Raw genomic sequence first — 26,514 nt, forward strand, 5'->3', positions numbered from 1 at the left:
TGTCTGGCATGCCAGAGTAATCTTAAATATGTCTCTTTCCTTGTGAATGGCTGACCACCCGCAACGACCATCTCTCATGAAACTGATTTTGATGGGTAGACTAGGTTTCAAAGATTGTTCGAATCCTAATTGAGTGATGCTAGTAAGCGCGAAAGAATAGTTCGAGCGCACCAACCTCTAGCTAGCCGCTCTTGAAACGGTACATATGCACTGATTAAAAATTCAGTACATACCGAATCGAGAATGGCAATATAAAAGGAATACAAGCTTTACCATTGTAATAAACCAAGATGTTTTGGTTGATCTGGTGTGTGAGTGTTTAGGACGCAACTCTAAGAGATCATATAGTGCCACGTCACTGAGAACAAGTTGCCTGACATGAGGTTGAAAGCTACGTAATAATCCGGGGTGGCGGAATCAAAGACTGGGAATCTTCACGAGAGAGATAGAACGTTAAGTTATAGATTGTGGTAGTTCAACTGATGAAGTAACGGAGATACTCTCCTGAAACAACTCCCAATAGTACCGTCCATGAGGGAAAAACAACCAAAGGAACTCAGTACCAGATGAATGACTAGACTTCAATCCATTAAAAACCATCAATTCGATTATCCATGGTATTTAAAAATCCACCTCAGCTATAAAACCTAAAAGAAATAAAAACGCTTAGTGGCCAGCACCTAATCTATACTAAAATCCCCCCATTAAACAACAGAATGTACTGACAACTAAGGTGTAGCACAGGTATACTCCTCCGGGCTGCCACCATCACTCTCATACATCTGTCTCGACGTAAGGTCAAGTGAGCCCCTCTGAACGGTACTCAACCATCTCTTCATCGCTGACTTCTCGTGTGTTCGCACCCTCCTTCTCTCTGGTGGTGGACCCACAGGCCTATTGAACCGATCCGTGGCTCGCTTCTTCATCCCCATTTTGCAACTAAGTGCGCCATGACCTATCCCACATATGTTAGTTTCATGTTTCAAAGAGAGATATATGAAGGAGGGACAGGGCTTACAGCCAAGGTTACAATCCTCGAACGAGACTCGCACGATAGTGTCTCTTTGAGCCTCGACTGCCCTGCAGAACGCGGCCTCGGAGTGGAAATCTCTGAATTTTAGGCATGGAATTCCAGTGGCATGGAACTCCCTACATCCCTCGAAAGGGTAGCGGCGGCATGTGTTATCGGCTATTTTATGATGTTAGTCCTGGCAAGGTGCCTTCTGTAAGAGGAGGAAACTAAGAGTGGCTCACAAGTGGCAGCAAGGCTGCAGTTGATTTCCTTTCCCTGCCCGCAGAAGGGATACATGGTTATGTCGTACTGGCACATAGTTTCTGGGGTGTTAAAATATGTTTTGGGTGATAGTTTTTGGTTGTAATAAAATGGTTTGAGATGTGTTACTGATTTTTAACTTTCTGAGTAGAAATCAAGTGGAGACGTTTTTATGCTACTTCGATATCAAAGAGGTAAAATTCTATTGGACAGTTTCTGCGCATGTTGTATTACTCAAGAGCCTTCCGTTAGGTAGCAAGGTAATACTCTACAGGTAGAATCATATTATGGAAAGGCGTATCTCGACTGCTACTGGCTGCCGAGAACGAGGGCTCAATAAGCTTTGTTACTTGTTAAGGTATTTGTGGCTCAAAAATACATTACAAGGAACCAAAGATACGCCCCAAACCAGAATAACCATCGTTAAAAGCCTATGGTAAACTGAAGGTCTGGGAGAATTGGTTTTGTTGGGATTTGGAGTTTCATAGCTTTCCATTTCAATTGGGAGTCACCTTGGGGCCCTGGATATCTTCTGTTGGTGTCACTCAGATATATATTGTCAGGGTGGTAGCAGCCTTTGGGAATATAAAAGGTCCCTTGTCCCCCTCCCCTGGAATAGAATTTACCATCTTTCTCTGATGCCGCTATAGTCAGCGCCGTCTACACCTTCAAGTCCCCTATCGATATCAACAGTAGATCAACACTTCTTCTAACTTCCTTAACCCAGTTCAACCCTACGAATTAGCTTACCTTGAAAGACTTCATCACAACCGCTACTATGGAACACATTAACTGGTGCAGTAACCCAGACCTCCGGGTCCCTGGTACCTTCGGAACCCCCGCTTCTCCAACAATAGCCAACATCCCTAACGGTGCCTATATGCCCTACGGCACTATCCCCCCGCCGCCGGCGCTAACGGATACCCTCCCAGAACCGCCAATGATACCTCCCGCAGCATACATTGTTGATCGGGGTGCAAGGCCATCCTGGTTTTATGTCGGGACAGGTGTAGTGGCCACTCCTCCCGTAGCGAGCCCGCCGCAGCCCTCTCCACCGCCCACATATAATGTAACAATTAATTATGCTCCAAACATTCAAGCAGGGCCCCCGCGCCTCCATACAGCGCGACCCCGGCTTCAGGTTCGTCGCGTAGCCGTGCAATCACCTCTGCTCCGCATAGTCAATCACATTCATATGCGCAGAGCGCCCAGAGTGTGGCTAGGAGCTCAGCACCATCGCGTAGCAATACACATTCTTCCTCTTCACGGCACAGTCAAATGAGCCTTCAGCCCATCTCTGGCAGCCATGCTCCTAGCCACGCATCGCACCGCAGCAGCACAACCAGGGTAAGTCATGGCGGATCTCACGCTGGGCATATGGGCCAATCGCCACGTTATGAGGTATCAGCTAGGCCTCCCATCGGTATGATTGCCCCTTCCCCATCCGGATATCAGGCGCCTTCGCTCTCGCGAAGGACCGACTACATCCAGCGCCCGGCAACGGTAGTCACAAGGGGACCGAGTCGTCCGCCTGCCGCTCCAGAAGCGCCATCGCATGTGTCGAGACACTCCCATCACTCGAGCTCGGGGACCTCGCGCGGGAGTGACTCGCGCTCCGTGAGAGTCCCAGAACATAGTGCGATTGCAGGTAGGAGAAGTGCACCCCCGGGTGCGAGGAGCGACTCGCGCACGATACGAAGCCCGCCCCCTGCTGCAAGTGCGGGGAGTCGGAGTAGGGCATCAGGTGCCCGAGGTGGTGGTGTGCAGGAGGTAAACATCAACTGTCAGTTTACTTCGGATAGTTTGGGTGGTGGCTCCAGGGGTGCGGGGAGTACCAACAGTACGCTCCGCCCTGAGGACAGTATGTCGAGTGCGTGGCGGGATGAGGATAGACAGAGGAGTAGGCGGGATGATGCTAGGAGGGAGGAGAGGAGGGCTAGGAGAGGGTAGGTATTTGTTCTGAGTTTCTAATATTTTTATGTGAGTTTGGGGAGTTCGTTTCCGTGGTTTTGGTTGACGGGTTTGGCCTTTGGGGGGGTTTTCTTTTAGGTTTTTTTTGACGGTTTAGGGTTCCCGCGTATACGTTTTCGGGTTTTCTGGGGTTTCCTTGGTGTTTGCTGATTTCTTACAGGATGAGACTTTCTTTATTTTCCTGACTAGGGATGGCTAATCTTTTTTTTTCGGGTCTTTCGTAAGTACTTGCACTGGGCAGGTAGTGTTCCAATCCTTTTTTACCTCCGAGAACTTCCTAACATGGATCTGGAATCTGGGGATTGTTCAGGTTGACGTTTCTGGCCTTTGTTTTCAGACTGTGGGTATTCTCTTGGTACGTGTTTTACGTTAGTTTTTCTTGCGCGCTATTATGCCGCGGTTTTAATTTCTTTATGGGCATTAACGGAGGATTATTTATGACTGGGATTTTTATGACATGGAACGAAGTGACGTTCTCCTACACATTATGATAGTGAATTTAATTTTTCAGATCAGCTTGATTTTAATATGAGAGTGATGTGAGATTTTCGAAATGCTAGGAGCTTCGCCCTTATATGAATCCGGCAAGCGCGCTTCATGGATGATCACTCGCCTTGGCAATGAGTCACAGAACATCACTCGTGAGGCTTGAGCGCACGGGCCACGTTGCGGCGCTAGTGTAGGGATTTGCTATATAAAAGGCAACGTTTGGTTTTCAATGAAATTAATGGCATATCTAACCATCTTTTACCGTATGCCGTCGATGGAGTATGGGTTGCGGCTCAAGTCTCTTTATGCTACCGAAGCTGATATATACGGTGCTCTTACAAAGCCTGGTACTAATCGTTTTGCACTAGATCTGTGGTTATAGCGATATATAGAGAACGTACTGCCATGTGACGGTGAGGTAAAGAATGGAGTGAAGACCGGAACCGCTAATCAGAGTATAAAAACGATCAGCTAAGGAATATACTCTATCACACGCTCTGTATGCGGATTTCTAGCATACCTCTTTCACAATAAGAGGAACAGTGGTTTGCTTAATTCTGTTTCGAGCTATTTTTGAGTGAATCTCTCAAAGAGAGCGAGTGATAGTTTTACGACGGGGGCTCCGTAATTTATTCATATTGCTACATACCCATCACCTCCGAAAGACCTACATAGCCATAGCTACTTGAATCTCCTCCGAGAAAAACCCAATACGCGTGTAGCTAGAATTGTGTGGTGTATCATATCACAATTCTGGGCCATACAACTCGCTTTTCCTCGCAGCTTCAAGGTAGGTGGACCACCCAAGTTTATCGGTTTGCCTATATTCCTTGGTGTCAACTTCGCGGGCCATACCGTCTTCTCCTTTCTCGTGGCACTGCTTGTTGGTAATATGGGGTTTAATCTCGGCCTGCGGGGGATTGGCTCGGAATATAGGGAACGGCACGCGGGCCCAGGGGGTGAAGACCACGTGAAGAAGGGTGAGAATAGTTCCCATCTTTAAATATAGGGTTCTCCTATGCCGTGATAATGGATTGAAAGTAGGTGATTGTTCTGGCAGGTTAGTGGCGTAGGGTTGATAGGAGTTAGGATGAGGGGGATGGTGATCGTATGACGGAAGGGTGGAATGATGGAGCTACATAATAAATTACTCGCTACGCCCTGGATATGTAGATTACCTCACGGGACGCCTCTCCAGGGTGGTAGAATATGGAAGCAGGACTATTCCTATATGATGACTTTCGGGTCAAGGAGTGCGTGAGATCATTAATAAGATAATAGAGAGGTAATAATAATATAATAACGTGTTATTGATCAGTTTAGAATACAGGATGGGTAAATAAGTCTTCATAAACCTCAAGAGAAATTAATAGTATCGGCACAAAAGAAAAAATTTGAATTATCAACATTCTGTGGATGCAAAGGTATCGAAGAAAGTTGATGTCCCTTCATAATACTAGCGAAGGGCCTACGCTTTCTTAGTTATCCGTAAAGATATAGATCATCACTGACTCGAGTACCCGCTACTAGTCCAAGTCTCACGCGAGCGTCTGGTTGTAATATGTTGAATACAATATTCCAACCCAAGTCATGTCCCAGGGCTAACACACTTTGACGAATGATATGCCCCCGGCCACCAATGTCGTTGTACCTATCGCTCAGTTTGAAATGACTATCAAACAATAATCTTGCCTTCTCCTCCAGTAGTTGTGACTTTATAGCTTCGTTGAATTCCAAATGATCATAATGCTCGACATAAAATGCAAGATCAACCAAGCTGTCACAAGCCGTATATAGCGCCCTTCGCAATTCGCGGTCCCGTGCTCTTGGTCTGCAGTACTCTTTATTCTGAGCTTGGAGGATCTTGGCCCTTAGGCCATGGTGGAAGTACCTTCCAACCGGTACAGTACTGTAGATTTCTGCAAGTAGATCATTCAAGAGATCTAGTGTATTCTGACAAGACTGGCTTCCTCTAGGCAGTTCTAAATGTGTGTGGGGTTGGAGGTCCTCTAAGCTGCTCAGAAGGACTTTCGCTCTCACTGCATTGTCTCTGGTACGAGCATTGAGATGCCGCCCATGATCAATGTCGGAGGCAATAGTAGTAATTCTCGGTAAAATTCCTGAAATGATGTCCCTGAGCTCAGGGGTGCGATGATTGGGCAGCGAACCCCAAATTTCGTCTAAGCGACTTTGGAAGGTAGCTTGCCTTCCTAGATTCCATCCAGATGCACTCATTTTTGATGGTAAAGTGATTTGTAATAAAGGTGGCAGGCGTGTTTGGAAACTATTTCCGGTGTGCTTTTGGGGATGTCCGTAGTGCATTGCCCCCGCTTTAAAGAGCACATGCCAACTCATGTGGTTTCAATGGGAGGTCATTGCTATATTCCCAATAAAATGTATAGAATGTACCGGAATATATTCAACATAGAATTACCAGTATATAAAGCCATAAGTGGGGATTAGAATTTGGCCACGTAGTGTAGTGCTAATTTGTGAGCACCATTATATCGCAGTCTAGTACTAGGACCTCCGGATCAATCGAAGTCTATATTTAGGTTTACCGAGTAGCCCTAGATGTTGTCCAAACTATTAACCATTATCTAATTTTGTGATGAAATAGTTAGTTGAGTTTTCTTTCAAAGGTGGTGAGTTCTGACCTATAGCTATATGGATGGGGCGGAATAGGCCAGGTGCTATTGTCGGAGCCAGGAGAACTATGGTCGGTGGTCAGATTCATTTCTTCTCGTACAATACTCCGGGACCTTTAGATGGAACCTGAAAGGTGTCAAGCAAGTTCCTCTAAAGTTACAGAGTTAGGCTTATGAGACGCCGTGTTGCTATGGACATAGAATCTCACTCGGTCCTTAGGCTTGGCTTGGCACATCGCAGCGATCAGGTAGATCATTGACAGTCATGGCACGTGCCAGGTGCAAAACACGCCACCCACAGATCAGAGTGTTTCAAACCCCACACAGAAACATATCTTTGATCCGAAATCTTATATCAGGTAGCCAGGCTAAGCATATTCAAACTCATGACCGCGTCCCGCGGGTCCCTCCTCTGGAACCCGGCACACGCGGTGCCCTTGCAAGGTTAGGGTAAAAGGACGTTCATATCGAGAGATCAATTGTGGCCAGCTTTCGCTGGATCTTGATAGAGTACTAACAGCGACAAACAAGCTTGACCTACCCGTACCTCCTCTCTCCTACAAACTAGTACCGTGCGAGGTGCGCTATCGGGAAAGCTAGGAGAGGGGTAGGTTACTTCAAGATTAGACCTACAAATAACTGCGCCAGTCTTCTTTAGGGTACTCAATATATCCAGGATTTGAGCGCGGATTAGGCCAAATTGGCACGACGTGGAATAAGAGGTTTTGCAGCTCCAAGGAGTGCGAGTGAGATCTCATGACTTAGCATGATTCTCTCTTGCTCCGACATGGGTGGCGTGTCGAAACCGGAACACTGACAAGACTCGTATATATCGTCTCGTCTTGCGATAAGGATAGAGAGGGCGTATGTTTTGCTCGAACAAAAAATTAGAATTCCTCTACAGTCGGGGGTGGGAGTAGGCCGGGATAGTGTAAAACCTGGGCGGGTTTCCTTACAGGACAGCTCCGGTCATTAGTTCTGCGATCATCGACTCAAGGTCTTTCCAGTGATATATAAGGAAAGTCGAATAGCGTCTATAATGCGGCCTAGGCCGTAGTAGGCTCCACCTGCCTCCACAGCAGGACCGATGACCATACCGCGCCCAAACGCATAGAATAAATTCAAACCCTTCTTCCGACGAGTATAAAACCCCCGCAAGAGTCTCTCTGAGCTCTCCACCACTAAAGTAACTAGATTAAATACCCCCAAACTTTAAAATGTCGAACAATAATCTCAGCGGCCCTCCGGATATGTGGGGCATCCCGACACTGCCGTTTAATAGGCTACGGTTCTATCCGCGGCTACCAACAATCTGGGAAGAGACAGAGGACGAGCTTGAGATGATGGAGCTTGATGGTGATGTGATTGCAGTTGCGAGGAAGTTAACGAAGGAGTGGTTTCAGAGACCAAAGACGAAGAAGGCAAAGAAGTAGAGATGCGGGGTGGTGTGGTTATGTTGAGAGGGAGAGGGTACTGCTGTTTTCGTGCCTCGAGTATTGATTGATTTTGCGTATGCTTAGGCGCGTTTAACGATACGGTCCTGACCTTGCGGTGGGATATTAAAAGGTTGGTTCGGATGATATGATATAGCGGAACGAGTGTACCGAAAGCTTGATCGAGCTTAAGAGGGAATAAATTAAGGTATCTAGCGCACCAAATTACCATCAAGACGCCGGATTGACAGTCGTCGAGTACATCAAAGAGGGGGAAACGTACATCTGCTATCCAACCACAGAGTTCCAAATGAATCCCAGCTTGCTATTGGTGCATCCTTCTGTGACACACCCCAGGAAGGATAACAAGATCTATGGCATAGAACATTAAGATCAACAGCTATATTAACCACCCTAGACCAAGCACCTCTCACCCTCCAGGACATGACCCTACGCGTACACGCACCCCTAACCTCCAGCGCCAGAGTCCATCACCCAACGATGGATCACCACGAACCTCGCCCATGCATTACCGCACTTCCTAGTGCCCGCCCTTCACAGGTACAACAGCTACCACGCTCTAAGGCGCACCGCACTTACCGCCCCTACCGAAGAATACTCCCGAGCTGTCGCTCACACCTGATCCTCTACACCAAGACCTGCTGGACGATCACGGAGAACTCCGAAGGGCGCACCATCGGTCTCCGCCACCAGTACCGGAAGCGGCGCGCAAATGGGAGATTTCTGAGGTTTTTGCCTCGCCTGCAGAGTATCCCGGAAGAGGAGGAGATGGAGGACGTGTGCGTTCTAAGCACGGAGGTGGTGGGTAGAAGAAGGACCAAAATGGGGGGGAGGCGTATAACAGGCTTTTGTAAGTATCTGGCCTTGTTTTTGATCGTGACTGGTGTGGCCGTGGCGTTGGAGGTGTCGTTCTGGGGCGTGGTGAGCTTTGTAGTGGGGTTAGTGTGGTGTGGTATTGTGTAGAGTTAGGTTAACGTTATGAATTATGCGATTTAGAATATGCAAATGAATTATGTTTTCGAGGTTGAAGAATATGCGAGAGTCTCTCTGTATCTTTGTGTTTAAATATGGCTTGAAGTCCCCGCATGCGTGCTGCCGAAGTAACCGGAAATAACTGCCCCGCCGCTGGTGAGTTGGTGCCTTTGATAAAACAAAGGAAGGTAATCAAAGCCTTCCACAGCAGAAAATCTAAATCGCTGGTCAATGATAATTAGGCTCATCAGAAGTGGGTTGATCAACGCACCGTTCAGAGTTAACGTACCCCTCAATGTACCTACAGAGTTGACATAAAGCAGCTTCCCCTCATCCCCATAGGTACCTGACGCACCAGGTCTGAGATTGCTTTCATCGATCAAGCCAACAGGCTAACATAACAGTATCACCCGTGCTCCGTGATATCTAACCTCTGAAGTTAGACAACGCCTTAGAATAAGTGCAAATCGTCATATTCTATGCAGGCGGAAGAGAAGATCGCGTAGCATGTAGCTCCTTCCAGTTACAGTGACATTCGGTGTGGTGTGGGTGCGGATTTCTATTTCCCCGAGATGGAGAGTGTGACAGTGCAGGCTCAGGTGGAGAGACTGAGATGGAGAGGTTGAAACCGGATGATGAAGGTTGAAGTTAGAGGTTAGCATGGGGCAGGAGATGGCTTGCATGTAGAACGGATCGGCAGGGTGGGATCATGGGGTATCACTCGTATCTTGGCGTGCTCTGTTTTGACCTGTATACTCTTGGGTATTAAGAGAGGATGTTTATTTATATTAAATTCTGTTATCCCTATTTTATACTTGATGTATCATCTTTTTTCACTTATACAGAATTAGGAAAGCAGTTGCGTACGAGTATAATATGGCCTCATAATACACATTGAAATTCAAACCCCGAGATAATGCAAACCTTGCTCGAATGCAGCTGAACACAGTAGAACAGTGATCTTTATTCCCTTCTTGATCCATCCATCTTCACTTCACCGCCATTTCTTCAAACAAAACTACGGAGATACAAGAGAATAATGCATATCACCTACCGAAGCAGGTAATTCTATAAAAATTTACAGACTACGCAAAGAATTCTGTTGCTTGCATGCTAACCACAAAAATAACCCCAACCTCTCACAAATACCCCGAATAAACACAACAACCACCCAAACACCGACAGAAAAAAACCCGACCAAACCAACCCCCCACCTCAACGATTCACCTACCCCCACCCCCCCTCCCTATCAAGTTCCTCCCACCACCACTTGCCCCCGCGCCATACCATCGCTCTTCTGCCTCCTCTCCTAGGCGCGGATGCGGGCGGGGGCTAGACTCACACTGCTCCAAGATCGACCCCATTAGCGCCCCATTCGGCTCATCCTCACTCAGAGTCGTCATCCTCGACCCGCGCACGCCACCCTTGAGATACTCGTTCGTATAGCCCACCGAGTAGTAACTCGCAGAATCTGGCATTTCAAGTGCGCCTCCTCCTGCCCCCGACAACACACTCGGTTCGCGGTCACTCACATGACTACTCTTGGGGACGTTCAGAGTCCTCTGAGTCACCGACCTCACGGCATATGGGTTCCCAGCGTCGGCATAGGCAGAGGGGGCGAAGATGTTAGTGAAGGGATTCTCTAGGCGCTGGGCGGCGTATGGTTCTAGTTCATCACTGTTAGTGGGGTAGAAGGAGGATGCGGGCCGCGCAGGCCGTTTTGGCACTGCGCGGGCGGGTGGCTCCACGATGACGGGGATGGTGCCGTAGTAGCCACGGCCGGCAGCAGAGGTTGGGGATGGGGCGCCAGGGGTTATCGGCGTCTGGGGTGCGGAGGAGATGGCAGCGTTATTGTCAGCAGCAGCTGTGTATGAAGTAGGACGTCCATACCCGTATCCCGATGACTGTGTCGTGGGGCTGGTGTTACGCGGCAAGAGCATTGCCTCGCTCTCATGTGGCGACAGCATTGGCTTCTCGCCGCCTGCCCTGAAGAAAGCATCCGCAGACCCTCCTCCCTCATTGGAAGTAGATATAGGAACCGGCCTTCCGATCTCCCGTTTTAGCATTGTTTTTTTGTCCACCGCATACTTATTTCGCCGACGCAGGTGGAAGAACAGAGCGGTAAGGATTGCGGCAACGATGGCCACCGCAGCGCCGGCGCTGATGCCGGCGATGAGGGCGGGGGAGAGCGTGGTTCCCCCACCACCCTTGCCTGCGGGGCTGGGGCTGGGTGTTGTAGAGACGACTTGGAGCCCAATATCTGTACTTGATGCTTTCGGGATCGAATAAGAGGAAGTCCGCGTGTTGCTAGTCGAGGTACTTACTCTCAGGGTACTTGGCATGGAGAACGTAGTACCCGCCGGTCTCATGAAGATACTGGTCGTCGCTTGTGTCGGCTCAACTGGGGGGACAGAGACTACCACTACAACCTCCGTAGCCGTAGCCGTTGGCGGCGGTGTTAGAGACACCGTCGTGATGGGCTGGACCGGTGGCGGCTGGAAATCGCCTTCGGAGGCATCTGTTGGTTGGGGGAGCGCGGCAAAGCTTGTAAATGTGGAGATGACGGTGCGCTCCCGGGTTGATGTTTTGGTGACTGTTGCACCGCGGGTCTCTTGTACTGGCGGAAGTCGGTTTGTGCCCGTGAGTTCGGAGCGATCGTGGGGGTTTGAGAATGATGACATATGTGCTTCCGGTGCGTGGCGCTTGGTGTACGTGAGAGATCGGTATCCAGGTACTTGGTTATTTGGAAAGGAGATATAGAGATGTCTTTGCACGAGCTGTGCGCTTGGTGCTTGCTACGAAAGACGAATGGTGCGTGTAGCTTTGTAGAACAGGGGGACAGAGAGGGCAGGAATACTTAAATTACATTGCCTCTTTGACCCTCTCACGGAATACTATTTTGGCCAATAGTCTGGTTATTGGCCATTCGTCCGATCCAAAATGTTGATGGGGGACCAAGACGGATTCTATCGGTGGTTGACATACTCAGGATGCTGTGAAGAACGTATCATGGCTGCCTGCATAGAATTCTGACTCACTAGCTTTATTTATGTAGTTATTTCACACCCATTGATATTGATTCTCATAATCTAAATTGGTGAATGCGCAGGATATCCGGCCTGCCATAGATAATCACACGGTCATGGACTCTCAATCACTCCCGGATTAACTATGTATCGTCGTTGCCTATCCAAGAAGCGACAAATGCCGCAGGTAGGCCCAAATCGAAAGAATACAATCAATGTGATCCACGAAGCGCATGGAGACGAGGAGGACGGGGTGTATCGAGTCACCTGTTCCTCTGAGGAGATCAGTTAGGCTGCCTCGAGCCATATAGACCTATACCTCGAGTTGTGTCGATGTTACTCGGGGAAAGACTTTCCAGTGGATCTTCAGTAGTTCTTACCTGGTTCGATCATCTGGGATGTATATTATACGGGTACCTGCATTCCAGCAGTCCGGAGAGTACATATTGGGTTGACTCGAGTCAATTCGAGTCGAACAATATACCATGTATCGAGGTACATTGGGCTAGTAGAAGGGTATCTCGTGTCACCTCGAGGTGTTTGCTTCGAGGAGGGGCACGAAGTACTTCGCTATCAAGAACTACACTGTCCACCATATTCGCGAGAGGTATTCCTATTAACTGTGACCAAACGACCTATGTTAGCGACAAAGCCCCAAGAATTACAATGTATAGAAATCATTAGAATACTACTGCTGGCTCTTGGATGACCGCGACAAGTATTGTCGGTTATGCTCAAGCAGGAGTGTCGAGGAGTGTTGAAGACGAATGATTGCTATGGTGCCAAATAAACCCGGTTTCGTACAGGTGTTCAATCTGCTCGACCAGCTCAGTCAGCCACGTAGCAGCTGAATCGTGTCTATCCTGCACCGAATAACACATGAGACAAGATGGCACCGTTTAACGTTTGGTACCAAATTGCATAAGAACGGTTAGGGTTTCCACTCCACCTTGGCACAATTAAGTCGACTCGTCTTCTGTTCCCGACTTTTGTAGCGAGATATATTAGGAGGCTATTTTAATTTTCAGTGTTTTGAGGGGATGAAAGGTTTGAAAGGGTGTGGGGGGTGTGACTTTCTATTCTGAACGTAGGAGGGAACTGTGCCATCTTGCATCTTGTGTTATTGCAGAGCACGCATACCCAAAACTATATCATTTTAAATCATTTTAATCATTTGTTTCTACGCAGGAAACACCTGCTCTGAGCTATAAATCTCCATCCCAAGATCGAGGCGAAGGAAAAACGACTTGATGCAATTGGTGCTAGAGATAGGTCAGGCTGGTCAACCTGCTACAGTTCACCTCCCGTAATTGTTCAAGACTGCTCACAATTACTACCTATAAGGACATGAATGGTGTAGGTGGGGAGATAAATAAATGTAGCTCTAACGATATAAAAAATGGCACAATCTCATGAAGTGTCATTAAACATCCCTTTACTCTAAAATCCAGATACCCATCGCAGCACTACCTCGACAAACAGCCATTACCACTCCCAAACCGAGGGTTGAGCAAACACACAAAACCCAACAAGTCTACCAAATCTCAGAAGACATCCCAGGATCCTAAACACCATCCCAGCGACTATGGAACCTAATTCCCAGCCCCATGATAATACTTCGTACTCTTCTCCTTCGCAAACTTCACCGACTTCCCCCTCTCTCCCGTCCCAACTCCCTTCATGGCCGACTTCAGCGTCCTCCCAGATTCACCACCACCTGAGCGGCGGGGCAACGACGGCTCTCCCCTCCTTCCTGGTGCCTCCCCCGCCCCACCGTACACCATAGACGGTGCCGCCGCAGCGCGCGGATCCGAAGAGCCCTGTCGCGCACGCAGGTCCGAAGAACTCTGTCGCGCATGCAGATCCGAAAGGCTCTGTCGCGCACGCTGGTCCGAAAGGCTCTGTCGCGCATGCAGGTCCGAAGCGCTCTGTCGCGCACGCGGGTCCGAAGCTCTCTGTCGCTGCGAGGTCCTACGCGGAGTAGCACCCAAGCCTGGGTTTTGAAAGACAGGCCCCCTCATAGAACCGATGGACGGGCGACGCCCGAGACCTAGCACGCCATTGGTAGTAGAGCTTTGGCTAGGGGCATAGCTTACCCAGTTTCTGGTGCGCTCGCGACGCTCGGACGATGTGTCACCATCAGCGGTGGAGGCGAGGCTGGGTACGTTGCTTGTGGACCCTTTAGTACCTTCGCGACGTGGGGCACCAGGGATGCTCGCCCGGGGCGGCGGGTTCGGGCGGGATGGAGTGTTTGGGCGGGGAGGTGGGTTCGGGCACAGGCCTGCCGCGATGTCCGCGGCGGTATAAGCCTGGATATGGGTAGGGCGTGATCCGGCGTCGCTGGAGAGCCTGGATCCGTGGGGGCCAGGGCCTCTGGGCGATTTGGTATCGTATACGGTGTGCTCGGATTCCTGGCTGGTGACTACTTTCGTCCTGCTGCGTACCTCGCCGCGGGGTGTTGCTGAGTTGGAGAAGTAGCCTGCGCGACTTATTTCAGATGGGGCCGTAGTTGAGAAGTGGCCGTTCCTGGTCTCGCGGTGGAGGTCCTGTGGCTTGAGCCCATTTGAGACGGGGCTCTGGAGACTGTAGACATGGCGGGGGCAGGGGTCGCGGCCTGCGGGGTAGACTCCTCCGCGGTGAGAGCGGGTTTCGGGTGTAAGTAGGTGTCTAGAAGCTCGAGTGGGTATTGGAAAACCATGGTTGCGGTGGTGGTGTATGTGAGGATGGTATGGGTGTATAGGGCTCTTTGATACGGTTAATAGTGGTCTGTAGAAGTAAGAAGGTGAAGGAATGAGGAAGTGTAGTGTGCTTTGGATACTTAAGAATACCAGTCTCGGCGTCTCTCATTCTATGCACAACAAGTTCAGATATTAAGGGCTTCTCTGCAGTTCAGTATCTCAGGCTGTGAGGCTCCTCCCTTGCCTTTGTGATTGTGTACCTTGACCGGTAGCTTTAGTCATCAGATCACCAGCTGCAGTGTTACTGGTGGGGTGTGTGCGATGCATCAAGGAGATATCGATGGTGGTGCTGTGGCTCCTACTATTATTATTGCGCCCCATAGACCAGGGGTGTATGGCCTTATTCAAATAGCACATCCTAATTGGAGCTACGTCGACTTCACGCCCCACTCCCATCTCATATTGACCAGGAAGTTCGAACCTGGATCATGCATTATCACTCGATATCGACTGTGTGTGTCTTAGGACGCGTACTACGGGGCCTCCAGTGGTTTGCGAGTGATGTAATTTAAACTATTTGTAATCAAACGTTTAACCGAATAGCTGGTAGAGTACCTATCTCCTTAAATAAACGGTTAAACTATTCATGAATCTTCAAAACTGATGATACTGACAGTTTAAACCGTTTATAAGCTGCCTGTTCTTGAGCTTGAATGCCGCACTTGGTCAGCTGGAGAGGGTAGTTCTTGGGCTCGAACCCCCAATTCCAGCCATTACGCGGACACCCACACGCGGGGGCGTGGGGCTGCGCATGCAGCTTGGGTGGCTAAACCGGTTCATGAAACCCTCCACTTCAACAGCTGGTATAGTTGCTCCGGTTTGACTGTCCTGATGTAGCGGCTGGTACGTCTTTTTCTGAATCTAGAACCTGTTTGCACCGTTAGAAACCCTGGCCTAGTTCCCCATGTGAGCAGAACAACAAGAAAGGATTCTCCCTTCCTAGGAGAGCAACCAGATCTAGCACATGTAGCAAGATCAGAGCCTAAGTATAAGTGAGTATTCATATACAGAGAATTAGAGTTATGTTCTCACTCATTGCCGCCTCCTATGATTAGCTGGGGTAGTGATTCTATGAAAGTGGTGTTTTAAAAATGTCCTCGCTCTGGGAAAATAGTGTAGACGGAGTTTCCTTACAAGATGGTGGACGGAACCTGGTCATTCGCATGGTGGAGAGAACCACCGGGGATGCAGAGAGGCCAACTAGGGCCAGCCTGTACTTGATAGATGACACCAAGACAAGTCGGAAAAGGTGAGGCTGGGGGATGAAGAGCACTCCCTCAACATTAAAATCCCAGCCTAAGTGGGCAGGCGACATGGCGGGCTAGAGTCTAGAGGACAAGTATGCGAATGTTTGGAGTACACATCAACCTGATTCCTGATACGATAAGATAAGATAAGATAACCAAAAATAAGTGGGGTATTCTGGGTTATTTCCGGACATACATGCTGTTGGCCAGCTGGCGACTGTTCTGTGAATGGAAACAACGTGTTTAACACGATTAGGAAAGATATGGCGCATAGAATGAAGTATAAGTAGCTTGATCAACCATCGCCGTTTACTTCTCAGTCTTAGTAGTTGTAATTAAGTATTCGATGTCCGTAGACAAGAGCTAGCTCTCAACGCCGCCCTGCTTCTAAAAATCAACATTATCTCAAGAAAGCATCGGAGGATCTTGATGGGGTGAGGAGTCACCATTATAGGGTGGATGTTGATCACCGGTTGGTCTATGACAGACGATAAATGTTATTATAGGTGCCTCCATGATCATTTCACGACATGGAGAAGGGAAAGTTGTTGGTGTAGCTGCTTAGTACTTCTCGAAGGATGTGGTGCACGTAGATGTCTAAGGTTGGTACGCCTTGAAACAGTATACTTCATCATGACGTGCTCACTGCAGGGTGCACTTCCTGAAGTGGCTACCAATAATTAACCCCCCTTTTTCCCGTTAGCGGACCCTACAAATTAGATCGAACATTCTTCACCTCAACCTCTTCTCCATCTTACCTTCTTCCTTCTTGACCTTAGGATATATATCGTCACCACAATACGTTGTATCTGTCTATAGTATCAATCGATCAAATCACTGCTATAAATCTAAAACGAGCAGAGTAGGGATATACTCTGATATCTTTCCCGGTAAAGGTAGGTGACACCTAAATGCTCGAGTTTTATGTTTGCACGCTGATACGTTCCGCTGTCAAAGTGCTCAATAGCAAGATAGGATTGCTCCAATCAGAGGTGACATATTGTCCATAAAAAACTGTGAAAAGGATATATAGCCCTGGTAGGTCTCTGTAATTTAATAAATTATCACCAGGATCTGACAAGGACCGTCCACACCAGTCCCAATACCTATATAATCTTCTTACACCTACTGCTCAGCCTCCTGAATCTATACTTATCCAACTATCTCCACATCAAATACCTACCACAATGGCAACTTCGTCTGCTACATGCTCCACTCCCGCAACCCCCAGAGCGGATCCCCCCGGGCAACCACATGTTGAGACAGCTCCCCACGCGGTTGAATCAGTGATGCCTGCTCCTGAAAACCAACCACCACAGCAACCAGGCTCCCCTATCATCAGACCCGCCGATCCCGTGCTGAATCCACGCGATCACCTTCCCCCCGATGCCCACTTTCACGACGAGACCCGCGAGCTCTGGTCCACAGACCTCGACCAGATGCTACTCTCTCGCACCCCCCAACTAACCTTGTCGCGCCTCATGCGCCGCTTTAGACGGAGCCCGCTTAATCCCCGCATCCCAATATTCTACCAAGCCGTCGCGCACAGTCCTACCAGACGTATAGTCTTCCTCATCAAGCTGATGCAATCAACGACCAAGGTGACCGAAGACACGCTGAAGCGTGTGACCCAGTCGCTGTTCTATATTGTTCGCAGGCGCACCAACCGTGTCGACGACGACAACGCAATGGCGGAGCTCATCCGCGACGGGGACCACGCGGTCGAGGTTGTGGCCGAGCTCGTGGCGTTGTTTAATGAGCAGCTCGCCACGGGGGAGGTGGTCCTGCGTGGGTTCAACAGGACGTGTCTGGTGGTGTTGTGGCGGTTCCTGGAGGTCGGTGTGTTCAACTACTTTAGGCACAAAGAGCGAATGTTGGAGAGGAGGTATGGCGTCATTAACTTGCGTAGGGAGTTGGTGGCGCTGTATGTGGGTGCTGGGTGGGTGTTGGGAAGAATTGGGGGCCACTGGATCATGGGGGTTGCTGCTTGAGTGTTAGTGAAGGGGGTCGTCTGTACAGGTAATTCCTAGTGTTAGTCATTAGTTTGTAGTTTCTAGTGTCTCCTCTATCTTCTCCACTCATGGAATTCGGACTTTTCTTTTACTTTTACTTTTGCTCGGCTTTTGTTTTGTTGACTGTCCTCCCCGGCGGTGTCGGGGTCTTTGACTTGTTTTCTTAATGGCTTCTTTACAACTGTAACTTCTAGTTCTATAGCAGACTTTAAATCGCTTCCAAACGAAAAAGATCATGGGGAAGTAATGACTCTACAATCCTTTGTGTCATGATATATCACTCGGTCGCCCCCGGAGAGGATTGGGTTTAAGCGTAGTCATAAACTATCACTCGGGTTTCCCATGGGGGGGTCTGTGCAGGTTGACTGGGGGCAGTGGTACGTGTCCCTCTTTAACACTAATATGAATCAGGATTGGATCGTGTTAGTTGAACTGTAAGGATTTGTGCTGGTGACCACATGAGCTCTAGTATGCCATGTGATCGTGAAATCTCTAGTGTACTTTATGCAAGCTCAGAGGGACTAGTTTAAAGTATTATCTCAGAGAGATTCTCGTTCGTTAATAACCGGAATTGTTTCATGATGCCCTATATAACTCAATTTATACTTTCAATCCAAACCAGGTTGGCTAATCGGGGAAGGAAATAAAGCCTTATGTTACTCATTTCCCTGCTAGCTAGCTACTCTGTCGGCCCGGAGCATTTGGCCTATGGAAGTACATGTACCATCCCGGGCGGAGTGGGAGGAGCAGGCGGAGCGGTCATTTTTCGGGGGCTGTTACGACGTGTATATTCCAGTGCAGTACCGCACACTCAACGTTCTATACAGACAGGTAAAGAAAGAGATAGGGGGTTTAGGTGTAGGGTTATCATAGGCTCTTGATTCTTGGGCGCATATCGTCACCCGCCAATTGCAAAATTTCTTGATGATAGTGGATAGTGAGACACCGCTACTCAAAATCCTAGATTAGTTCGGAATATTGTTTGTTATATACAGATAGATTTAGTACCCTAGATCGAAGTTATATATAAAAGTGGAAGAGAAGCACAGAAAAGAAAGAAAAGAAGCCGTCTATAAACTAAACACCGCCGCCTTCCACGCCAAAAACACAAGAAGCGTAAAGAGAAGAAGAAGAATAGGAAGAAAGAAACATGGTTTAATCATTCCAGATGACTGCATTTATCATCTCAAATGACATTAGAATTAATTTCTCCGAAATCTCACATTTCGGCACCCCCTAGTTCTATAAACACCCCTTCTCACACTCTCTCTCCCAAAGAAAAAGAAAAGAAAAAAAAGCTATAGAACAGAAAAGTGCCACCTATGGCGCCCCCCATCTAGAAAACCCCCAGATTCGCAATACCCCACCACTTCTCCGCATTGAAACTGCCAGGGTTATCCTTCTTCCAGGTATCGTCAAAGGGCCCCAAAAATATTCCGGTCGACCCAGTCACTTTGACGATCTCCTTCAGCGCTGTCTCCTGCTGCTGTCTCCCAGCGACAGCCTTGCCATGCGTATCCCCCTTCCACGGCCAGCCGGTCTCCGCAACGACAATAGTCTTCCCTGGACAGGCCTTCTCAACGCGTGCAATCTGGTTCTTCATGAACTGCCCTGCGGTGCTCGCCGCAGTGTTGGGGTCGAACCAGGGGTGGATATTGACGCTCGCAAAGTCGGATGCCTGGCACACGCCCGGGTACTTGATGATTGCGTCGAATGTATCTGTCGCCACGACCTTGGTGTTGATCTTTGCGTCCTTGAGTTGTTTGCGCGCGGCGGAAATCTTGGCAACGAGGTCTCCTGGAGAGATGGCGCCGTTGTGGATGTGCTCGTTGCCAATTGAGATAGAGTCAATACTACCCCAGTTCCCGCCAACGTCGGCAATGATTTTTGATATTTCCTTAGAGACATCGCCGAGCTCGTAGATGCCGAGCATGACCTTCATGCCGATTGGCTTGGCGGCGGCGATGATGGTCTTGACTTGGTCGCAGGAGGTGCCGTAGGAGCGGATGAGCGGGAAGCCTTTGAGTTTGTTGAGGTCGGCGGTGACTTGCTCTGGCTTTTTGCAGCTGCCATCTGCGTTATAGGGGGAATATGCGAGGCCGGGTTTTGTGGCGCGGGAGTGGAGCGGGGAGGCTGCAGTGAGGGTGAAGGGGAGGAGTAGGAGAAGTTGGTAGAGTTGCATGTTGGGTGGTATCCTTCGATAGGGGGGAATTAGAATTTTGCGTAATGTCGTACAAGTAAAGAACGTTGGGGTGATTGAGCAAGTCAAATGAGTGTATGAAGAGCAACAGATATGGAATCCGTGTTGTAGGTTATAAATAGCTTGCGGATTGAAACTATATGAATCATACTATTAGCTTCAAGAGTCGTAATTCATTACACCTGCGAATACAAATAAATGCCAAGGACTGATCATCCGACCAAGAGTGAACATAGGAATCACCAATTGCTAACCTTCATAAAATATTGAAAAAGAAAAGAAAAAAGAAAAGAGTGTAAACGCGCAGCGCCATCGAAGTTCCAATCCAAAGTTGCACTTGCACCTCGTCTCAGCGAGCGACCTGACTGTGGTTCATATAACAACATGTCTCAGATCACCGGGATCGAGCCGAGCGCAAGATCTACCAACCAGTGATCCCCTCCCCCGGTACAGAGCGTAATAATACATTGCACCATCCAACGCCAAAGTGAGTTTCGTACATTAGCGAAAGGTGATGCATATCCGGTGTTGCGGAAGCTGGTCCGTCCCTTCCTCTTCATCCTCAGATAGATTGAATTTATCTTATATATCTGCGGCCGGAGTGAGACCATATGCCTTATCGGCCACTGTCGTTCGGTAGCCGAGGGCTAAACCTTGATCTCGGCTTTGCGGCAAAACCTTTATCCCAGTTGAACAAGGGTTTTATTCTATATAAACGACGAGGTCAATACGCTGAAACGTTAATGTTCATGCCGGTGAGACAGCTCTCACCGGAACCCTTGCCCTGGCCTTGGTACGGGTCTCTTAGCTTCTTTACCGAGAAACAAAGTTGAAGCAACACGAGCCACTTTAGGAGGTAAATCTCGCGTTGTTATAAGATTCTGGAATGGTACGTGGATGGTGTCATGTTCTTCGGTTATCTTTGATCATTGACATGTCGTCCTCCTCGGCTAGGCGACCCTGATCCAGATCTTGGCGCACATGCCGAGTGAGATATGATGTACCGGATCCTTGATTCGTTGATGTTATGCGCGAAAATATCCTTGTCGTGGAAAGCAACATATATGTGTATACGCCTGGAAACGAGAAAGAGTGTAGTGAGGAATTGATGATATAGCACTTCCTAGTATCACGTCAATTACTATTAGGTCAGCGAGCATTCTTGAAAACAACGGCGCATCCCCGCGACACCTGACCTTAATCAAACCACAAGCTTAGAGCTCACATAGAATCACATACCGATCCGACCAGTTAGTATATGTAACCATCAGCGCCTAAGTCTTCATCGATCTATCTCAACTCTTATCACACAATATCAGATTCCCGAACTTATTCCATCAACTATCGACACTTACTTTCACGATGAGTAACCGACAAGCAGCCATTCCCAAGCCTCAGAAGCAGCGTTCAGTGCACTTTGACACGAGTTCAAAGGCTTACGATGGTAGCTCTAAGGGTGGATACACAGTGCCGAAGGATGCCGCAGATGGGTTGCGAAAATCCGAGAAGGAGCGTGAAACCAAGCATAAGACACATAAGGCTGGGCGAAGCCACCATCATCGATGATATCCTCCAAGATAAACTCCATGCATATATGTGTATATTCAGCGCACGCAACGCTGATATAGAGCATCGCAGATGAACCGGCTGCTGTGCAGCGGGAGAATATTCGCTTTATGTCGGAGCAGGCGGGCTTTTTTTTTCTTTTTTTTCTCTTTCTGTTGCTCATAGCAATATGCGGTATTCTATTAGTTAGAGTTGCATAAAATATCATCATGCAATGCCAATGAAGTTCCAAGTGTTTTTCTCGCGTGTTATTAGGTTGTAATTGTGAAATATGAGTCGGATGCCATGGGGTGATGATGAGTCTCACCCAGGTACGCATGACATAATCGCTATAAACAGCAGCAAAGTCGCTGATTATGGGATAAAAGTGGGAACTACTACCGCAACAGGTGAAGATGCCCATGTTGAATGGGGCGTACCCCTGGGGCCAGCCCCGGAGATTCCTAACTCCCGTAGAATTGGAGTCCTTAAGCTTTAGACGCTTATAACATCCAGGCCGTTGCTTCACCAGTTGCTTTACTAGTTGTGGTGGTATACTATCGTCAGCTTGAATCCGAACTTCCTCAGAAGCATACATAATCAGCAACCTACAATGTCTAATATCGGCCTCAAAACACAACTTGCCGCCAAACCGGAGTCGGAACGAACGATCAAGTTCGATAGCAACGCCAAAAATGAGGAAGGTACAACGCTGGGCTATTTCGTTCCATACGGAGATACTTCGGCGCGTTCAAAGTCTATCGTTGAGTATGCTTTGAAGCAAAGAAGCAAGGCGAAAGAGGGAGGTGTTGTACGTGAGCCCATAGATGAGTATTCGGATGATTCAGATGATACGAATGATTCCGCGGATGACGTTGAGACTGAAGACGAGTCTGAGGATGATTGTGAGGATGATTCCGAAGATGACTCCGGGTCGACGGATGAGGATGCGGTGGAATTAAAGCCGGTGTGGGGGGTGAGAAACGACTCCGAAATTTTCTGGGAGTTGAGTGATCTTGTGCGCCGGAATGAGAATTATTTGACAAGACAAAAAAAATAGAGAGATATGGTGTTTAGTTTGGGTTCTCTCCATGTGTTCTGTTTTCTTTTTTTTTTTTTGTTCGGTACCTTAGTGCGTGTGGTTCATGAATGTTCAACGCTCGAGGCTCGCAAGCATGTTCGAGCTAACAAGCTCCAGAAATGCCAAGAATAGACAAAAAAATTCGAAAAGAGAAAGAACAAAAAGTCTCGCTGCGTGCGTATGGCCTTTTTCAACATATAGGTATTGAATGTCGAGTTATTATACCATCCCTATCAGGTACCCCTCCCACCCCTGTATCGAACCCATGGCCTAACGATGGACATGGGAACAACCGCTACGGTGTAGTGTATCATCCCCGAACGAGGTGTCTACCCTTAGACCACACCTCGCCCACACATAACTTAATGCGCCGGAAGTAATATTTAAGGAAGTGAGGGCAAAGCAGGCCAGAGGGAAACCTAACCCTGCAGTCACAATCTACTACGAACCGACTGGCCACCCCCTTGCGAACTAGAGTGACAGGACAGATAAAGTGGGCACACGTAATTGAAATTAGCTTTATTTAAGGCATAAAGAGCGGTCCAGTAGCGCTAGTGGATGACATGTGGTGTTAGGGGCTACACGTAGTTCGATACAGCACTGGCCGTTACGGTGCCACAACATTGGTAATACTCCCTCTAACACCCTCTGCCGAGCTTATAGTTATGTATCTCATTTGTACCTTTCTTCTTAACCAGGTGGTGAATCCAATTCTTACTCTTCTCTTCAACGTACAGCAACTCCAATACATAAGCCTACATACCCCCGGAGTACACCCTACAAACCAATTACAGCTACCCCTCTTAGTCGTTCATCCTTGGAGAGGCATATGCGCGCATGCATGATTTAGCCTTTCCCTCCACATTATAGCCACTCACCATTGGTTTGACGCAAACTCCAAAGTCTGTGGTCATATTATTTCCCCGTCAATTCTGATAATCTAGTATCTGTCATCACCTCCTCTCCTTTATGCCTCGAAACACCATCATGAACGCCGAAGATTTGCCTGTTGGATGTCAAATCGGGAGTGGCAAGCCGAACTGACGACCACGAAAACCGCGATAAGAGTATTACATAAGTTCTCTTTGGAACGCCTACTTTTGATCTGTGACAGGTCGATTTGCATCATCATGCAGGTCCTCTCACCTATGACCGGAGAGTAACGATACCCCTTCGGTTCTTACAGCTTCTCAGGCACTTTGTGAGCATTCAGCCTCCCTGGTTGGTTTCTCTATCTTCCTCGGCGATCTATCCAGCCCATAGGCCTATATCTCTTTATTAGCTTTTGTTTTTCTTGTCCCGCATATTTCTTTATGCCGTCTAGATGAATTTTGTTCCGACACCTAGCAATGCGCTCAAAGGTTAATACGCTTTCCTGTAGTCTTTCAAAACTTTGGAGTCTTTTCGTTTGCCAAGCGCTAACCAATTGAATTAGAAGGTCGACAAGGAACATGAAGCTTCTGTACCAAGTAAAACTTATCCCAGACGGTTTCTCCAGGGCGGGGGTGTCACAACAGAATTATCTGTTAAGAAATAATAGAATTGGGCGGAAATGTGTGGTCTGGAGCTAGTCCACCTGTATGAAGACGCAGACTAGAATCCAAGCGTTTTTCATGGTGATCATTAATTATAATTTTGATCGACTGCTTCATTGATCCCTAGCCTATAAAGAGACTTTTCACGGCTTTCAAAAAAGGGTACTTGCTCATTGAATACCCGCGGGTGTACGTTGCCCAATTATCAAAGTAAGCAGTCAACCGTAAAGCTCTTTTGAAACCCACCTGACTTAGCTCACTCAACCATATCCTATACGTTCACCACCCCACAGATACAAATACACAAATCGATACATTTTCCACTATGTCAGACTCCGATTCAACGATCACACAATCGCCCAGACGACTGCGATGGAACCCGGTTGCAATTTCGCACGTCATACTCGAACTGACCAACACAGTTACGGCTCTGGAAGCTAACTACCCAGAGGCGGTTCACGACCACGACTCACAGGCCCTTCGCTGGTATGATGACATAACCTGCTGGGATTATAAAGTCGGCCAACTAGCAAAGAAGGTTAAAAAGGCAGCTAAATGCTACCGGACGTTATCCGATAGGGGTAGGCTATCCAGGGGTGACCCAGAGCTGCGCACTGACCTGGCGGATGCCTGGGCAATGCTGGTGATTCTGTTCACTAATAGAGCAAACCTCTATAATATGGTATGTAGAAGAGCTGTGGAGAGGCCGACGGATGAGGATTTGAGAGTGTTGAGCACGCTGGAGTTCGTGCCGAAGCCGCAAGAGTTCAAGATCCAGGATTATGAGGTTATCCTGGCGGCAATCAGGCTGGTTTGATGAGTTTCCTGGTTTTATATCTTTATCAATACCGGTGACAGGAGGACATGTGGGGCTCAATAAGGTATCTTTTTTTAATTTGTACTATGTTTCTTCCTTCGCACTAGTACGGTCATAGAATATCACGTTCTTTCTATTCCTTTCTTCGCAATTTATTTATACATAACCTTAGGAATCAAATCTGAATCCATTCTGAAAACATATCTCCCTTGTACTGGACCCATAGATGCTTAAGAAAAGCAAGTGATTATACATTCACTTACTGGCGGGTAGGCTTTGGCACCACACTTAGAGGTCTCGATGCATGTGCAAGAAGGGGAATTGATTGATTGATACGTCATAAATAGTGTGAGGCATACCGGTAACTAGAGAAATACATTGGTTCCTTTTTGTCCAATAGCTCTACTATGCTGATCAGGACGACTCCCCCGTGTTTCTAATAGTAGTAACCGGTTCTTATTTCATCCAAGGCTGAGCTCAAATAAACCCTATAACACAAAGTGTATCTCAAACGTTCTCAGAGTGAGGGTCTTACAAGGCCTAATGTGTTCCTGAATTTATAACCAGACATACAAAACGGTGAGGGGACAACAACCAAATTAGCTCTTTTTGCTAAGAGGTTCCGGAGTAACATTGAAGTGAATGAATTGTTGGAAATATTGGGGCAATTTCAGGTGAGCGGGATGGTAGAGCCTGGCATTGGCCTATATTATACTTCTGAGCGCCATCTGCAGGTAGTACTATAAGGGAGCCGGACATTGGTAGTGTTATCTCCGCCGGGATTCATTTGGTTATGTAAGATCTGGCTATTTCTATCGTTGATTATGAAACATAATTCTCTAGCGAGTACGTCAGATCGCCGCTGTGCAGAGGCCACCTCTTTTTTACTTAAAATACAACCCGCTCTAACCAATCCAAGAAACCTATGACACGCAATTACCTAGCAATTAACACCCCCTCATATGGGACGAAGGGAATTCACTTTCACCCACAAATAAAAATGGTCAAGAGGTAATAGCGTATGCGTACCTACATAGGACTTGACCGGTTTTTCCCTGTGAGCTGCCGCTTAGGTAAACAGGTTTTTTTGCTGCTCGTGAGGACGGGCGTTCGGATCGCAAAATTTGTATCATAGGCGCTCACTCGAGTTTGCACTTTTTTGTACCAACAAATTTTTGTCTGGCCATCCAGTAGATAGTAAAATTCCCACATGTCAGTCGGCGCACCGCACGTACAAACACATCTTATAATAGCACAAGATACAAACTTCCCTTGGCGAGAAACCTTATTTCACTGATAAATTACAAGACTCAGCATATTCTGGGTGCGCTGTATACTTCCCTCCGCTCAACTAAGGACTTCCACATCCACCCGAGTTAATTAAGGAAACGTCGCCAGTGACCTAACGTGGCGTTTGGCCACGACACCTACTGTAAGACCGACAGAATCCGCTAATTGAGCTACCAACACAGGCATGTTTGTGCACGCTTGATAATAGCTATATGT

The 26,514-nt window shown here is 48.0% G+C and overlaps 11 protein-coding genes across 11 annotated transcripts; 6 read left to right on the forward strand and 5 right to left on the reverse strand.

Moving 5' to 3' along the window:
• Window positions 1–728: 728 nt before the first annotated feature.
• On the reverse strand, window positions 729–1,309 carry LAJ45_01047 (uncharacterized protein; the record flags this gene model as incomplete). The annotated part of the gene is made up of 3 exons (XM_046110645.1): window positions 729–955; window positions 1,019–1,189; window positions 1,255–1,309. 3 exons carry the CDS (start codon window positions 1,307–1,309, stop codon window positions 729–731), a joined length of 453 nt encoding a protein of 150 aa, XP_045975823.1.
• A 742-nt stretch (window positions 1,310–2,051) lies between these two features.
• LAJ45_01048 (uncharacterized protein) lies at window positions 2,052–3,223 on the forward strand (the record flags this gene model as incomplete). The annotated part of the gene is made up of 2 exons (XM_046110646.1): window positions 2,052–2,414; window positions 2,477–3,223. 2 exons carry the CDS (start codon window positions 2,052–2,054, stop codon window positions 3,221–3,223), a joined length of 1,110 nt encoding a protein of 369 aa, XP_045975824.1.
• A 1,992-nt stretch (window positions 3,224–5,215) lies between these two features.
• On the reverse strand, window positions 5,216–5,968 carry LAJ45_01049 (uncharacterized protein; the record flags this gene model as incomplete). Its single annotated transcript, XM_046110647.1, has 1 exon — window positions 5,216–5,968. One exon carries the CDS (start codon window positions 5,966–5,968, stop codon window positions 5,216–5,218), a length of 753 nt encoding a protein of 250 aa, XP_045975825.1.
• A 1,630-nt stretch (window positions 5,969–7,598) lies between these two features.
• LAJ45_01050 (uncharacterized protein) lies at window positions 7,599–7,814 on the forward strand (the record flags this gene model as incomplete). The annotated part of the gene is made up of 1 exon (XM_046110648.1): window positions 7,599–7,814. One exon carries the CDS (start codon window positions 7,599–7,601, stop codon window positions 7,812–7,814), a length of 216 nt encoding a protein of 71 aa, XP_045975826.1.
• Window positions 7,815–8,315: 501 nt separating this feature from the next.
• LAJ45_01051 (uncharacterized protein) lies at window positions 8,316–8,798 on the forward strand (the record flags this gene model as incomplete). Its single annotated transcript, XM_046110649.1, has 1 exon — window positions 8,316–8,798. One exon carries the CDS (start codon window positions 8,316–8,318, stop codon window positions 8,796–8,798), a length of 483 nt encoding a protein of 160 aa, XP_045975827.1.
• A 1,232-nt stretch (window positions 8,799–10,030) lies between these two features.
• On the reverse strand, window positions 10,031–11,488 carry LAJ45_01052 (uncharacterized protein; the record flags this gene model as incomplete). The annotated part of the gene is made up of 1 exon (XM_046110650.1): window positions 10,031–11,488. One exon carries the CDS (start codon window positions 11,486–11,488, stop codon window positions 10,031–10,033), a length of 1,458 nt encoding a protein of 485 aa, XP_045975828.1.
• A 1,937-nt stretch (window positions 11,489–13,425) lies between these two features.
• LAJ45_01053 (uncharacterized protein) lies at window positions 13,426–14,967 on the reverse strand (the record flags this gene model as incomplete). Its single annotated transcript, XM_046110651.1, has 3 exons — window positions 13,426–14,500; window positions 14,652–14,715; window positions 14,772–14,967. 3 exons carry the CDS (start codon window positions 14,965–14,967, stop codon window positions 13,426–13,428), a joined length of 1,335 nt encoding a protein of 444 aa, XP_045975829.1.
• A 2,038-nt stretch (window positions 14,968–17,005) lies between these two features.
• On the forward strand, window positions 17,006–17,809 carry LAJ45_01054 (uncharacterized protein; the record flags this gene model as incomplete). The annotated part of the gene is made up of 1 exon (XM_046110652.1): window positions 17,006–17,809. The coding sequence occupies one exon, from the start codon at window positions 17,006–17,008 to the stop codon at window positions 17,807–17,809; it is 804 nt and encodes a 267-aa protein (XP_045975830.1).
• Window positions 17,810–19,166: 1,357 nt separating this feature from the next.
• LAJ45_01055 (uncharacterized protein) lies at window positions 19,167–20,012 on the reverse strand (the record flags this gene model as incomplete). Its single annotated transcript, XM_046110653.1, has 1 exon — window positions 19,167–20,012. One exon carries the CDS (start codon window positions 20,010–20,012, stop codon window positions 19,167–19,169), a length of 846 nt encoding a protein of 281 aa, XP_045975831.1.
• Window positions 20,013–22,188: 2,176 nt separating this feature from the next.
• On the forward strand, window positions 22,189–22,635 carry LAJ45_01056 (uncharacterized protein; the record flags this gene model as incomplete). Its single annotated transcript, XM_046110654.1, has 1 exon — window positions 22,189–22,635. One exon carries the CDS (start codon window positions 22,189–22,191, stop codon window positions 22,633–22,635), a length of 447 nt encoding a protein of 148 aa, XP_045975832.1.
• A 1,881-nt stretch (window positions 22,636–24,516) lies between these two features.
• LAJ45_01057 (uncharacterized protein) lies at window positions 24,517–25,008 on the forward strand (the record flags this gene model as incomplete). Its single annotated transcript, XM_046110655.1, has 1 exon — window positions 24,517–25,008. The coding sequence occupies one exon, from the start codon at window positions 24,517–24,519 to the stop codon at window positions 25,006–25,008; it is 492 nt and encodes a 163-aa protein (XP_045975833.1).
• Between the last annotated feature and the right edge of the window lie 1,506 nt (window positions 25,009–26,514).

This window comes from Morchella importuna, assembly GCF_003444635.1.
Source record: "Morchella importuna strain M04M26 chromosome Unknown Morimp01GS002, whole genome shotgun sequence".
NCBI classification, from domain to species: domain Eukaryota; kingdom Fungi; phylum Ascomycota; class Pezizomycetes; order Pezizales; family Morchellaceae; genus Morchella; species Morchella importuna.